The 16579-nt window shown below is 41.7% G+C and overlaps 1 protein-coding gene across 25 annotated transcripts in view; it reads right to left on the reverse strand.

The window, feature by feature from the left end:
* ARPP21 (cAMP regulated phosphoprotein 21) overlaps nucleotides 1-16579 on the reverse strand; it is a 184215-nt gene that overhangs the window by 78986 nt on the left and 88650 nt on the right. For 16 of the 25 annotated variants that reach the window (XM_057431659.1, XM_057431661.1, XM_057431658.1 and 13 more), the window contains 8 exons: nucleotides 15983-16188; nucleotides 15552-15593; nucleotides 15112-15153; nucleotides 14099-14188; nucleotides 10313-10457; nucleotides 9010-9088; nucleotides 7664-7723; nucleotides 6724-6864 (listed from right to left, as the gene is read on the reverse strand). In XM_057431659.1, coding sequence (XP_057287642.1) covers nucleotides 6724-6864; nucleotides 7664-7723; nucleotides 9010-9088; nucleotides 10313-10457; nucleotides 14099-14188; nucleotides 15112-15153; nucleotides 15552-15593; nucleotides 15983-16150 — 767 coding nt within the window. In that variant the 5' untranslated portion in view covers nucleotides 16151-16188. The remainder of the gene's footprint in view (nucleotides 1-6723; nucleotides 6865-7663; nucleotides 7724-9009; nucleotides 9089-10312; nucleotides 10458-14098; nucleotides 14189-15111; nucleotides 15154-15551; nucleotides 15594-15982; nucleotides 16189-16579) is intronic. The other 9 variants (XM_057431680.1, XM_057431671.1, XM_057431669.1 and 6 more) reach the window with 2 other exon arrangements.

Here is a 16579-nt window from a genome sequence, read left to right on the forward strand (position 1 = left end):
TATATGCACTCAAAGCAGGTGACAATAACCTTCAAGGTTTAGCAAAACTTACACCGTTAAGTGGTGCGATGGTAAAGATTTAATAAAGAAATAGAAAAAAGAAATACTATAGATATATCCTGATTAACATCTAACTAATATTTCATTATAGTATAGAACAGCTGTAAAGAACATGTCCACCTTAATTATAAACAATTTACTTCTGATAAATTACACTAGATGAAAATTTAATATTGGAGCTATTAGAACCGGTTCATTAACCCTAACATCTCATTTACAGAGTAAGTCATTTCCATGGGTCCAGCATAAGGCTTACAGTGATTGAAGGAAGAACAAAGCCAGGAATCAAGGCTTTGTGAAATTCGGCTCAACTTCAAGCGTACCAAGTATTTTTTTCCCCTCTTGTATCTTCCATTTAAAACAGGCATGTGACTAAAAGGAGAGAATGCTTGCTCAGAAAAAAGGCTGTCCTAATGCAAGTATCATTAAAGAAAATAAACGCTAAAAATAAAGGTTGGGAGGGGAGGAAAAAAACCCCTCTATCTCTTCCAGATGAGCATCAAGCACTGAAACGTGGAATATGCACAACCTCAAACAACGCATTTGGAAGAACAGTGGCAACTTTAGGTCTGAAACAAACGCCTGTAGCGTAAGAGCAAGATATTGCTAAAATCCCCACCATTTATTAACATATGTGCATCCTGAATCACTTCTCCAATCACCATGTGACTGGGTAAAAGAAAGGCAACTCAACTCCTCCACATCAGGTGCTTCTCTCCTGGGATAAAAAGCCAAGGCACTGTAGTGCAGCAGTTCTCAGGAAGTTCCCCGCTCTGTTTGGGATGTGACAGCCTTCCCCTGCTCGGCATACAGGGATGCGCTGCCCAGCTCTGGGCTCCAAAAAGAAAAGGCAGGTAGGAGCTAACGGCCATCATCTAAGCATCACATCAATGACTACTGGGACACTGGGCTCCTGCATCCTAAACCCAATTCCTATTGCACTGAAAAAAGGTGGTTTTGTCTAATCATGTTCCTAATTTAATCCCAGACTGAAATAAGCTCACAGTTACTGTTATACGTTCTTGGTTTATTGATATTTCTACCAAATTCTCAGTTGTGTCATGTGTTAGTTCATCTTAAACTGGAACAATGTCTCAGACAATTCCAGTGTTAGTTCCCAGTTAAACAGTTTTTCCATGTTAGCTGCATACTTTCACCATGCACCCTTATACCTCTCTTCACATTTGTAACAGATGATGCTCATATACTGATTGGGCAGCAGCAAGTGTAAACCAAAGGGAAAGCACAGATTATCTCCAGTACAGATAGCCCCAGTTTCTGCTTGCTTCTTAGCAGTCAAGGAGCAAACATTCTCTAGTAAAGATGGGAAAGAGGGAACTACAATAGGGAACAAAGGAATTGAGTTGACTCCACAGCCCACTGAAAAATAGTAATGCAAGACTCCAATGAAAAAGATAAACTCAGAAATAAGGGTATGCACATGTTTTCCTGCTTTATGTGGCTCATAAAAGCAATTCTGCTCTCATGAGATCATTACTCTGTGTACATATATGATAATCAAGGATAGCATTAGGAGCTTAAAAGCAGATGCAGTACCATACAGCAAACCATTTGCCAGGTAACTGCTCTGTATTACAACAGCAGGCAGGGAGCCAAAATTGTGCTTCAAACACTGGCAAACATTGAATTGCTCTGACTGAGATTTACAAGAGACACATGCATTCAGGTATGAAGTTGTAACCACCACCATATACCTAGATAAAAAAGAGCCATTACAAATTGTATGTGGAAAACACCCCATCTTTCCCATCAGCAAACAGCTGCTTAAAGAAATTGAATTGACACTGGATACGTGATCCAGTCAAAGGGAAAGGCATACTTTTCTGCATGCTCCAAAGGCTGTAACAGTGGGCATCTCAAGGAAATCTTCTTGGCACTTCAGCCTGGGATAACAAACATTTCTAGATAACATTCCTTATGGAACCTGCCAACGTTCAGTGAATGCCATGTTAGTGGCATGCATGTAAGATCCTTATCTTACGGTGGGGAAACGGGCACAGTACACTTCTATTGGCATAGACATTATCTACAGCAAGATCACTCGCTTAATAGAAACCCAAAGAGAATTTGGCTTGCATTTCAAACCACCCTTCCATAGAGGAAATAGAATAATACAGCTTACACGTTGTAACGATGAAGGTCTTAGAGGTTATCCAAAGGATATAGTGTATGCTATGCCTCCTTCTGCTGATACAGTTAGAGCTTATAAGGAACCCTTGTAATACATATCCTATGTGAGTACTGCCCAAAGTTTTGGATGTATCTCAATGGCACCAGAAAAACCTTTTGACTGGGCCAGTATTATATTAACACATATTAACAGAGTAGGAAGAAAATTAGATATTACAAGGATCATAACTCACGATGCTCTTGAAGAAAAATTAGTCATAACTGAAGATGAGTATAAAGTTCATAATAGGTGTGTTACACCCTCAGAATGTATGAAAATGTCTAACTACAACCATTATATATCATCAGCACTGCACCACTCCACCTTCTCAACTCTGATGAGCCCTGTCATTCATGTTGATATAAAAATGTACATGAATGCCCACGTGGGCTGTGGTACAGACATACTTGTCACACGGATGATGAGCTCAACTAAATGAAACCCCTTTCCATTTACCAAGCACACCAAACACACTTCCCCTGTATTTCTCCACCTATCTACAGCTAATGAGATGAATGAATCTGACTGAACCAATATACATAACAATAGGAACAGTGCTGCAAAAAAACTCTAAAGTACTTCCAGTTGTTTGATAGGAATCAATAGGCTCCAGTTTATGATGCCCCATCTAACATATTGCCTCAATTCCAAACTTCTGCCTATATCATATTTCACTGCCTTAAGTTCCCCTTCCATTTCTGGGTATCTCTAGATAGATGACAGGCAGACACAGGTGACAGGCAAATATACATTACAATGGTGACACGAGCAGTTTCACACTGAACCAAGCAGACGGCCCGTTTTAAGCTGTATTTGAGCTCTTTGACTATAAACCCAAAGCAACAACAACAACAAAATCCTCCCTCATTTTCTGATGAGCTTCTCTCGTGTATGGTGCTGAGATTTCACAAGCTGGACAACTCAGGCAGGACCTTTGTCATTACAGATACGAGACCATGAAAAATTACACTGAAGTTCTTTTTCTTCACCTTAATTTCAAAAATCATGCAGAAAGCTAATGCTTTTAAACCTACTATCCTGTAATGACAGAGAGGACAGAGACTTCCCTTTACAAAGGTTACAAACATTTGGGCTGTGGAGCTCATCCCTGTGCTTTAAAATTTCGTTTCACAAAAAAAGCTTATAAAATACACATCCCAATAAATTTCAATAGGCACCTTAGAGTAAGCTCATCAATGCTCTTCAGATGGCTAAATTGCCATTGTGGTCTGAGCGGACTGTTAAGAGACACTTCACGGAGAGTCCACAGAAGCTACAGGGTTGCAGTCCCACAGACATTCAGGTCCTGATGTATTTTTACCTCTCTGTAAAGCAGCACGGGTGGCCAGACAAGCCACAGCCTTACTTCCAGCTGCAACCTCTTCAATAAGCCCTTTCTGCAATACCAACCCCCTGAAAAGCAGGTACTTGATAGGCACAGGTATATAGAAGTGGATATACATCGCCCTAGGATGGCAAATCGATGAAAGGAATGAAATGCTCTAATGCCCTGCTCGACAGAGCCTACTGCACCTCGAAGGCAGCATTACCAAATCTTCCCAACCACTCATTCATCTCAAAGCTATTCACTCTTCTGACCCTTGTACCTGCAGGCAGCAAGATGTGTGCTGAACAGAATAAATGCACCTCATTGCCTGGAGGCAGGGACCAACGCAGGGTCTGCAAGTGTCAGCAGGGATGTACACGAACTCTCGCTCAGCCAGAGGAAAAAAGGCCACAAGCTGCTTATTCAACCCACTCGGTGACTCCACAGAGCCATCTGCTCTTTCCAAACAGATACACACACACATAAGACCCAGCCTGTGCAGGCTTCATGAATTCTTGAGCATGCAGGAATATTCCTGCCTCTCCTCAGCGTACAGCTGAAGTACTTTGGAAACCATATGCCATAAAGAGGAAATCCCTTGTCAAAATGCAGACCTTCAGGACATTTGTCTATGGAGGCTCTCCATAAATTCACATCCAACTACCAAGGCTCAGGCTTGCAGCCCAGCATGACCACCTTGAACAGCGTTCCAGCAGCTCTCCACATCCTCCGGTATTCTGGGTACTGCCCAAGAAGTAATTAATAGAGTCAACACGTTCCTGGGATTTGGTGGTGATTTTGAACCCACAAAATCGCTCCTGTGAGTAGTGAAACGCACAACACATGAAATCCCACCGGCCACTTCCAGATGTAGGGCTTAATGTTTGCTGCAGATACTAAAACCTCATCAGCTCTTATTCAAGCAGGATAATCATAGAATAGTTAGGGTTGGAAAGGACCTTAAGGTCATCCAGTTCCAACCCCCCCTGCCATAACAATCTATTTCAAGTCAGAGCCATGTTTAAAGAACCATGCCATCTCCTCCGGTTATGAGGAGAAAGAGCTGCTTCTACAAAGCTTTATTTTACAGCAGTACCAAAATAGCACTCTGGAAGCACCACGTTGCAAGGAGAGCTTCGCGTGATCCAGTTACCTACCACCAAATCACTGCAGATGGGAAAGAACCTGCAGTTTGTGCAGGGCTTACAAAACAGCTTCAGATCACAGTCGACAGAGGGGCAAAGCCCTGTGCTTGTTTCTGGAAGATCTACCCAGGAATGGTGTCAGAATCGATTATCTGGCTGTGCCTCATCTCCACAGCTGAAAGGGTCATTTGATCCATTATACCCCTGCAGTGTCCTGCCTGCTGAGCTTGCCAGGTCATGCCTGGTGAAGAGCCTTGCTTGCTCATCCCCGCCATGCAAGAAGCCCCAGCTTCACTAGAACACTCAGAGACAGTTCTGACTGCTGAAAACAACTTCAGGGGCCTCTCCGGAAGCACCGCACAAGCATTTCCAGCAGCGCTTCCAGCACTACCCATCCCTGCGATGCACAGCCACCCAACCCAGAGAGGCGTTATCAGATATCAATGTGATATTATCACATTATCAAGCCAACCAGGAGAAGGCAATGCTGCGAGGAATGAGCTGTAGCAGCTGGTGCACTACAGAGGTGACACAGATGTGAAGGGAAAAGGGAGGGCAGTGGAGAGGAACGCCTAAAAAGCATTCAAATATGATCGACTGTGTTTTGCTTGTGAGGAAATGTTTCTTTTTTCCCCCTAATTTACTGCTCAAAAATGAACATCAGTTTGCTGCACACCCAGCTTTTTCTTACCCATACCCAAAACATAGTCCTTGACAAGGGGCAGGTATCCCCAGAGCCTGAGGCTAAGCCTTCGCAGCCTGAGTGTTAAGTTTTATCGAGCTACTTTAATTCTCTTGGCATGTGAAAATCACACTGTTGGTGCATGCTTTATTCCGACCTTTAAACACATTAAGGCTCAAGTGTTGTTTCTCAGGGAAAGCCCATGAAAAGGATCTAAAAATAAATTGTCCGTGATCTACAATTTACTTAACACACATGGAACACGTTCAGGACTCGGTGAAAGAGCAAGTACCAATGTGTTTGGCTCAGGGCTCGATCCTGCAATATTAGTTACTGCTTCCAGACTTTTACAGGAGAGGCTAATACCATTTACAAGAATACTCTCTGCAACAGCATCTAAGCAACTCACCTAACTATTGGATATGTAAACGAAACAAATGGTTTTATCTCTCCTACTAACTGAATACAGGAAGTACACAACTTTCAAATGGGGCTTTCCCGTTCCAATGTCTTGGTATCACCAAAACTCCATTACCCAGCTGTAATTATTTCCTCTTCATTCATAGTTTATAGATAAAGGAGGAAGGCTTCGGTTTCCTTGATGGTTCATACACACGTGGCACTGGGCAGAAGTGATGCTGGTTAGACGAGGCCACACAACTGCATCTCGGCTGAATTAGCCAGGGAACCTGGTATGGAGCTTTTGCTATCTTGCTACAGGTTCATGGAGGACAGCCTAAAGCATGCCAGCACCTGCTGAGCCTGCCAGGAATTCCACCATGCCTTTGAGCCATCAGAAGGAATTTGTACCCACAACAACTCTGTGGTCAAACAATGAGGTTTGGAGAGAAAATAAAGTGGAACCAGGAGGGGAGAAGAGGAGAAAAAGGGAGTGGATGGTGGCAGGTGGTGGAGGGGACCCAAATCCTAAATAAGCAGGTTGGGCAGATAACTACTCTTGAAGCAGGGAGAGTCAGAACAAGGGAAGAGGCAACCTTCCAAATGTATCTGGGCTATTTAAGAACATAGCCATATGGTATTAGGCGACGTGTACAGCAACAAGCTCATTTCTGTAGCCTACCAGTGGCACTGAGGTGGCAGGGAACAAACTGGATTGATTTCCCCTTTTGCACCTTTACATCCTTAAATAACCTCACAGTGTGAGCCCCACTGTCCCCTCCCACCCTAGAAAGCGATAAACAGCACTCCTCTTGCTACAAAAATCAATAATAACAGCAAAGCAAATGCCACACAGCCATGGTACAAACCAGCTCTTGTGAAAGGGAACAAGTGAAAACACAACAGCGCTGCTACTTACATTCTGGTATTGCTGGTCTTGTTGATAATGACAGACTTCCCAGTCTGATCCACATTGTGGTCCATCCCAAAGTAAGCTGCCACTCTGTGCACCAACATCCTCTGGTAGGACGACATCTGAGGGAACTTTTTATAGTGATTACTGGAAAGAGAAAACAAACCACAGTGATAACAACATTCCCCCTGAGCTATAATTAAATGAGAAGAGCAACACATTCAATAACTCTGTGGGCAGAAATCTAACCAAAAACTTGCCCTTTGTGCATCTACATCTGAATGTTTGCTACAAGAAGGCAGAAAATAAAAAAGGAATTACTTTTTGAATATCTAACAAGGACATTTCCATGTGCTGCGCCGAGACAAAGCTCATGCTTCATGGTATCACCAGTGTTCTGTCTATTGGGAAGAGCTTGCCTCCTGACCCCATGCACCCACTGCACAAACAACCCTGCAGATGTGAGAGACACTGACTGCAGCTCTCTGCCTTTCCCCCACAGGACAGATGCAGGGTGATGCTGAGAACATCTAGCTTGGCAAACGCTCCTGTTTCCTCTCTTATTGATAAAAATGCTTATTTCCTATCAGCATAACTTCTCCTCTGCTATTATTCTGACACTCTATTCTCTAAAGACACAGACACATTTCATTATACAGAGCACGTGGCAGCAAGAAACCCTCTACCCAAGTTCAGCTCTATTTTACAATGATTTAGAATACCATTCACACAAGGAACCCATGGGGCAGCGTATCTGATCCTCCTCTGCACTGAAAGCTTCAATTATATTTTTGGACCTAATAGAGCAGGGCCAATGCAATTACAACATCATGAAAAGCAAAAGGTATCTCTTGTATTTTAAGCAGTACCACCACGTGTCAGGAAATAAAAGCCTGATGGGGTCCGCACGAGTGACTTCAGAACCAAGTGTGGAAAGTCGACTTACTTGTTGTCACTGATAAAATCAATAATTTCCTGCTCCATTTTCAAGAGAATCATTCTGTCCCTGTCAAAAAGAAGAGCAAGGATTTGTAGCATCAATGACCCATAGACATTTTGGTTGAGCAAATGAATACATCAATGTTCTTAAGGCAACTTTGCAAAGGCTGAAGCCATCTTGATTCAAAATGAAAGATGCTTTGCCCTGGCACAAGTAGAGAAGGTTGCTGCCCGCTTTTGCTGACATACGTGACTGATTTTGATCTTTCTGAAGCTCAACTATGGGGCTGAGAGTGCTTCTACCCACACCAGGCTGCGAGCAGCAACTACATAGTAAGGCTGACTGCTATGGATTGCTTTGCTTCACCTTTTTGTTTGCTGGAGAAGGAGGTTTCCAGCTCACCCAGCTCTTGGTGAATGAGAAGAGCTGTTACCCACAGCAACTTCCAACATTTTGTCTGAGACACATCTCCCAGGAGGCATTGATCTGCAGGTGAGAAGACTGGGCATACCTAACCTAGATAGAGAGCACAATACAGAACACCTTCGGATTTTGGCTTCCCACGAGGCAGTGATGCAGCATTCCTCAGTCAAAATGTTCTGGTTTCAACTGGAAGTGCTCAGATGTGCTTTTTTCTCTTTCTTTTCTGCCAAAAACATCCCAAAATTCCCACACACCCATTTTTCCTAAGCTTCCAGAGTCCCTCACTCCTTACTTCCTCTGAATGGTCTCATTTTGTGCAGATGAACCAAATTGAGGACCTTTGGTCATCAGGTTATGCAAGCTGTTAGGTACCCAGTTATCCCTAGCTCTCCTATCACTGCAGAATCATGTGGTACCTATTTAACAGATCCAACCAAAATGAACGTTGAAAATAAACATATAATAATGGTAGATATTCTTCCTTAAGACATTTATAGGCAAATTTATCACTGAGATAAGCTTGTTGATCCAAATGGAAACCATGGGAACAGCAAGAACAGGAACTGGCACTGCGCACAGAAACAGAATTGTGTACAGCACTGCCAAAAGAAAGCTACTTCATATTCATACACAAATCTCCCACTGCAATGGCAACAATACGTTACTGCTAACATCACGCAGAGCTATGGGCAAGAGGTAAGGACGAAGACCAGATGTTGCTGAAAGTGAAGTGAAGCAATGGGTGACTAGATAGGGAAGGAGGAGCTGATGACTTTTTATAGCTTTTTGCTCAGTTATCAGCCTACTTCCTTTACATTTTCTTTCATAACCATCTCCAGAACTAATAAAACACCGCTCACAGTTACAGGAGCTCCAAGACTGCCAGCTATAATTTCAGGAATGCCAGCTCTAATGCAGAAAATACCTACCTGGGGTTATTCTTTAGTGTGTTAATGAGAAACTCGTGCAAATCTATGCCTGTTGAGTCCGTATACTCTTGACTGCAATCTGAAAGATAAAAAACAAACACCCCCCTCTCATTGATTTCATTTCAGCAATTACGATTAAGCCATGCTATAAACCAAAATCCATTTTCCAGCAACAATCTGAGAGCGCATGCTTGGAAAGAAAATGTTCATTTGGAGTTCCGCCAAGGAAGGTCCTTGCTTGGAAGCCTGGGGTGGACTCTCACAGTTCCTCTGTGCTGCTCTACTGTGAGCACGGCACCCAAAGCAGCCACCGACAGAAACCTCTGGTCATTGGAAAAGCATGGGAAACCTTCAATGCCTCTGCCAAGTTCTTCCTTTAAACTACTAAGGAAAATTTGATAAAATAAGAATTAAAACCCACCCTTTATTCATCAATGTCTCTCTGAATCACTTAATAAGTGCTGTACATGTGGCAAATGAGGCATCGCGCCAGCACGGATTTTATTTGCATTGACAGGCTGAACTCCAGTCACGCCTGAGAGTGGGTGGGTAGGAGGGATGTGTGACAGTAGGCAGAATCAGTTTCTCAGCCTTGCTGTATCACTTGACTCAAAGGCACACACACATCCTCACGCTGGTGTGAGCTGCGAGAGCTCCATTGAAGCCAAGCGACAACTCACACCAGCTGCGGATCCACACCCAGGGTAGCAATGATTATTTCTGGAGAGGTTACATTGCACCTTCACACCATGGGCTCATAAAGAGATTATGGGGTTGTTTCAAACACCAAATTTAGACACGACATCTTTTCTGAACAAGTAGGTGATAACAGTAGACTGCAATGCAGGTTACATGTCATTAATGGATTTCTTTATAGCATCTAAGAGAAATTCTCCATCTCCTCCACAGTGAAGATTACTCTCTATTTGAATTGCACAAGTGACATGCCAATATGTTATCAACGGGGAAAAAAGCGCATCAGTTTTGCACTTACCTGATAGAATCAAACATACATTACCGTATACAATCACATTTACATATATATATGTTTATACCAACACAGTTAATGTAAAATCATTCCTCTGAGTACTTAATAGCCTCTAACACCAAACCTCAATCTGAAAGGTTTCCTCACTCTCAGAAGCCAATGTTTGTATGTAAAACACTCATGCATGCACATTCCAGGTTCTGAATTTTCTCACTGTATGAAAGCACTTCTGTGTATGTACACGTAATAAAGAAATACATGCTTATAGAAACATACCAGCAGTAATTACAACAATATAAATACTGTTAACTTCACCTTTTGATAACATTCTGATCTTGATTTTTTCACTGTTTTTATCTTTATTTCTTTCCTTCTCTTTTTCTTTCTCGGACTCATCTTTACTAGATTTATCTTCTTCTTGCAAGCTAGGAAAACTTGAAAGGTGTAGCTGGATTGATTCCTGTTGGGAAAAAGAGAAAGATAAATTCAGGGGCAGAGTCAGTAAGCTTCCCATGGCTCCCAACCTGCAGAGAGTTGTGTTTAACTGGGTGTAATTGTAACTAGAAAAGCTGAAGCCAGATACATTTCTTTCCTATTTGACAAATGATTTCTTTTTTCCAGGAGAATAAAGATGTTTTCAATGCCAGATTCCAGTGGTAAGTGTATCTCTTCTCTCATATTTGAATACTATCAACTTTTAGTCCACCTCTGTTAAAGGCACCATATTGTTCTACACTTTAGTACTTCTCACTAGAATTAAGACTTATAACAGTGAAATTCACTTTATATGGGCTTTAAGGAAGTCTAATTTAATTAATACTACACGTTAGGTGATGATCGATGGACAGATGTCTGAAAAATAGAACTTTCTCGCCCCTCACTAGAAGTCCTGCATGTTCATATGAGCTGCTTAGACACTGCAGTATGAGTTAGACTGAGCTACTGAGCTCAGATAGCAGAGGAATGCCTAAAAATTGTAACTCAGTTGTATACAAGAGGGCTTGCTACCTGATCAGGTACTTTAAATACAAAGGCATGTGCAGGCGTGCCTTTACAAAAGGGATGAAATGTGCCCTGTGATTTTCAGACAAGTTGTGCTAAGTGAACTTCTCCAAGACATCACAAGTGTGATCCTCAAAAATGCAGTATTTCAGAGACTCTGAGTCCCTTTGAAAGCATACTCTGGCTTTCCAAAGCTAATTAAAATGGAGAATTCAAGCTGGTTTGCATTTTCTGATTTGCTTTAAAGACGTTGTTCCCCACTTAAACCATTACTTTAACAAAATACAACTTGTTTTCTTCTGCAGTTACCATGGCATTATTTAGATATTCCAAGAAAAACCAGTCTGGTTGGTCAAACCTGAAGGAAGCATACTGTGTGGTCATGTGCTTTTGGAGAAAAAGATGGACAAAATAACACTATATGCTTAAGTAGTGTCAAAACGCGCACTTGAATTAAGCTGTGCCAAAACTCCCTGATAATTCAGTATTCCTTAATAGAGTCCTGCATGCCTGATAATTATTCTTTTTGGGCATCACTTTAATGAAAACCAAATTCAGCAACACTGGAGAAAATCCAGTTTCTTGAATGCTAGTAAATCCCTTTCTCCCATAAGCTTTCAATGAATACTAGCATACCAAAATACCAACACAACACTCTAAAGGGGATGGGTTTGTTTTTAAGCAACCAGACCATTATGAATTCAAAAGATGCTTTCAATCAGTCATTATTACAAATATTAGGTTTCTGATTTTTTTTCTACAACTACAAATCAGCCACCACAACACACGGAAGACAAGCTCCTAACAGAACGAGAGCAGCATAAACATGCCACAGGAAGACAGAAATTCATCAGTCCTCATCAAGTGACTTTGTGTGAGGTTTGAATGTGGCACAAAAGACTTGAGATGAAAAGCACTGTAAAAGAGAAACAAAGCCCTAGAGCCAAAATTTATCCTGACCTACTGCCCTTCATTCCTACTCCTGTTAGTTTTAGCTGACAGCATCAGAAAAAATGGAGCCTACAGAGGGAAAGAGTGGGAGCTCTTGGTCATTGGAGGCAAGGATCATCGGATACATAAAACAGTGCTTGCTAACCTGCTTGGTTGCACTTGGAGGACTAAGGTTATGCCTGCTTTCTTTCACTTCAAATGGCAGTTCTATTTCTCATTCAAACAACAAACTTCGGATCAATCCCTGGCAAAAGACCCCAAAGGATTACTCTGATTCCTGCACTGCCTGGAGCAGAGCTTTTCAAAACAGGAGAAAAATGTAACTGGCCATGCTGTTCCCAGGATATTAATCCTAACCTTGACAGTGTCCATTAAGATGCGCTTAGGAAAGGAAAAACAAGACTTGACATATAAGCACACAGAGGAACATACAGTAGCTACTGTCTTACATATAACGTTACTTGTATATAGGCACTAGATGAAACACACAAAAAGGCTGTCGCGTCGTGAAAGCAAAGCTACTATATATTTTCTTATGTTTTTATTGATTTTTTTTTCTCAATAGTAAAATACAATGTTAATAAATACATTGATACAAGGTAAATATAGTGAACAACAAAATAAATGTTCAAATTGCAATAATACACTTCTTGGTCAATAGTTTAACATGAAAGGCAACATTCCTTTGAAGTAAGGACATAGTGAACCATCAGGTAAGCGTTCAAGATCAAGTAATACAGGTAAACAAGTCTTTTCCCTATACAGGAAAATGAAGGCAAGTGTTCAAATATAAATACAAACATCAGGTCTGCAGTACAATCCATACTCAGTCGTTCTGGCAATGTACCGTACATTCTCTGGTAATCAGGTCCCTGTGCTTTGTAAACCATTAAGATAAAATAATAACGAAAAAATAAAGAAAGAAAACCTAAACCGAATCATGAACTACCATGCGCTGCTTAATACAATCTCTTGATGCTATTCTCCTTTTCATTCCCCACCAAACAATAGAAAATACAAATGAAAGCAGAACAAAAGCCACACATCTTGAGGAACGCGAGTTGAGCAGAAAGCGGATACCTACAACAGAACAACTGATAAAATAACCTGCCCGTCTGCTGCATAAGCATCATTGTAGAGCAGTAGAACATCTACGTGTCCCCCTGCTAAACAACCTGGTTTTTTGGTCTTTAAAAAAGCAATAAATTAAAAAAATAGAAAAATCTCTCCATACTTCTGAGCCAAGAGGAGAGCTGGATTTGTTCCATTTCAAGTCAATAGAAGAACAGTGAGAAAGTACACTTAGATGTGATATTTTGTTTTTGTGCTAAGCTCACAAGAAGTCACTTGCTCAAGCTCTCTCGATGGTTGATCTCATTTGCACACAAACAGCTCATAAATTATAGGCAGTGCTCTTAATAGTTAGCTTTGGGTTCTTTTAATCCTTACCCGTACCAGGCAAGCAAAGAGTATTTGAGGTTTTTCCTTTTGCTTTTTGGGCTGTTTTTTGCAGTTGGCCTACAAAGACTGCTACCAGTCTGAGAGGAGGGGGGCAGGGGACAGAACTCTGCCAGCTGCTGGGAATACAACACTACCAGCACAGATAAAAACTCATATACACGCCTTTTGATACCGGGAAATCTACACCAAGAGTTGAGAAAACAAGTGCCACTCAGGAGGAGGCATCCTCAGCTCTACCAAGGTATTTCAGAGAGCAAAGCACCTGTGCGTTATGTGTGAAGGGGGACACTGATATGAACTGGAGTCTCAGAGGAACCAGAAACCAGAGCATATTCATAACTGTATCTGGTGCAGCCTCGAAAGAGATAACCTTAGAGAAAAGATCATATTAATATTCTGATTGTCACTACTTTTTTAATTTTAGAATCTGAATTCTTTTCCATTTGGTGAAATTTTCAGGGGGTCTGGAAAAAAAAGCAAACAACACCCTGTGATATGGCATAAAACTGAGATTTCAAAATAAAATTCACGCTAAACCAGACAACTTCATAAAAATCACATTCACTGTCAGATGTCATTTCCCCCCACCCCAAGAAAGACATTGTTAAATGCCCAATTAAGTCACGTAATCATGCAACTGAACATAGACATCAACCATGCAGCTAAGGGCAATGACTGCAAGCGTACCTGATTGTCATGAAGATTCTCCGCCGCCGGGCGCGGGGATGACTCTTCACACACAGCAAGGCTCCGGACAAGTTTTCCTTTAGCTCCTGACTGAATGAGAGAGAGAGAGAAACCAAACCAGAGAATACTGCTACTGACCCCAAGTCACATCAGCTGCACCCCTCAGCTGTCCCTAAATACCCCAGATAACAACTACCCACTGAGCCAACAAAATTGGATCTGCCTTCGATGCGCACAGAAGAGGATTCCAAGCAGCAAGTCATTTGCACACAGGGGAGGTGGTGGGTTCCAGTTTGGCTTTTAATAAATCTCTGCTACCGTTCACCCACTTCCACCAAAAACTGTAACAGCAAAGAACAGATAATCCAATACTGAAGGCAATTTAACCTTCACTACTCTAGTACTTCAGTATTTGAACTCAAAGGTTCCTTTTGTAATCTGGGGTTTGGTTAGTTTGTATGCTTGCTTGCTTGGCCTCCCCCCCATCTTCTTCTAGAAGGGTTATATCCAAGGAACTTAGACAATAAAATGGGCAAGCTTTATGGATCTACACTTGGAAAATTAAAAGAAGGTTTTTAGGGGTTTTTTGCTCCTAACAGTTCTTCCTTGCCCCACTTAGGGAGCTCCTCAGTCTCTGCTTCTTTATGTCAAGATTAGTCCATTAAAATAAAATTCAAACAAAACCCTTAATTACTAAAGCCCAAGGAACAAGCTTTTCCCTTCCCCAGTGGGTACAGAAGCACACATCCCATGCTGTCTAACACAAGTGCACGGCGAGCCAGGCAGCATGAAAGTACGATGGATAAATAAAGGGGAGCCTGACACATTTTACCTAGCAGAAGTCCTTTGTGCAATGAGATTATGGGGTTAAGGGAAGGAAAAGGACCACAAAAAAAGAACCACGAACCACCACACACGTGATGAAAGGCCATCATTTCAATGGCAGACAGACATTAGATCGACATTCTTTAGCCTACCAAGGCATGTAATGCCAAACAGAGACTGACCCTTACCTTGGATCTCTTTTTCTGCTGGTTCTGATTTCCACCTCGTTTCTGGGGATAGCAAAAAAAGAAAGCAGTTATCGCTTCAGTGGAAAATATGCCCGACAAGAGCATTACCAATAAAGAAAGACACTAAATCACTCCAAACCAATACTTTAATCAGTTGATGCTGCAAAGAGAACTCTCCCAAACCCAGTTTGGAAAGCAGGGAAAACCAAGAATCATCTCTGCTCACTTTATTCATTTTAAGAACAGGTATAAACAAAAGCCACACTGCAGAGTGTTCTGTAATTTTGCATATAATAAACATGTAAGAAAAGGCACACTTAAGTAAACACTCCCCCCCTCCAAATTCCTCTTAAACTGCAGTCTCTCCCTTTATTCTTATATTTGTTTGAGCAAAAAGGAATAAAACCCCCTCATCCGATAAAGTCTTCTTCTCAAATTACCTTCTTAGGCTTTGCATACCAACTTTTTGTTGGCAGTAACACCTACAAACCAAACCACACATTAAGTAATTATTCAGTATTATTACCTGTAAAGTCACGAGATCAAGGCAGCTTTCTAAATCCCCAAAGAGGGAAAACAGCCAAATATTTCACCAAGCTCTAACACAGACATCTAGCACTTAACTTCTCAAACCTTAACGACATGGACAGCAGCCTAAAGAGCTTGAAAGGTGTAACAAATAACAGTATTTATTTCACAGGGAGATAAAAGAACCAGAAAGAAAAATAAATAATTAAAACCATAAAACAAAAGGGTCTCAAAATTACAACAGAGAAACCAGGGGAATCGTAGGCAACGAAGGATCACAGAAACGGAAAGGCAACGGTAACACACTGATATGTAATGTGCCCATTCACTAGTCCCGTCTCACCTGCAGCTCTGTCTTGGCATCACTCAGCTTCTCCTCCTTCTCGTCCACTTCTGAGCTTTCAGATTTAGTGAGGATACAGTTGTCCGGGTTCGCCTCCAAGATGGCAGTCTCCTGCTCCTTCGCAGCTTCCTCTGCCGTCTCCTGGTTCAATTTACCTTGCTCAGACATTCTTCCAGACAGAAATGAAAACAACAAGATTTGGTGACCTGAAAGGTCGAGATACCACGACACAAACACACACACAGAAAGAACACCGGAGGTGAATTTTCCCTTGAATTCCCAAGCAATTTCATTTCCTTTGATGAACAAATCAAAACATGCAGCTCAGGAGCTGAGAGACAGACACATGTTCCAGTTGAAGAGCTGTACTGAAACGACAATAGTGCCTAACGTGGGTTTTGTACATGGTAGAAGCCCATGGTGCTCACTACCAGTTAAAAAAAACCCATACAATTTGAAGAGGTAATAATTCCGTGTAAATATGAAATCTAAATTTGGCAATAAAGCTCTCGGAGTCAACGCTTTCAGGCATCAAATTGACAGCTCCATTATTAAAATCCTAAGCTTCTTCCCAAGCCCCACGTTACTCTCCAGTAC

This window comes from Pezoporus wallicus, unplaced genomic scaffold (genome assembly GCF_028554395.1).
Source record: "Pezoporus wallicus isolate ANWC-B61680 ecotype Strahan unplaced genomic scaffold, APGP_CSIRO_Pwel_v1 scaffold_11491, whole genome shotgun sequence".
NCBI lineage: Eukaryota > Metazoa > Chordata > Aves > Psittaciformes > Psittacidae > Pezoporus > Pezoporus wallicus.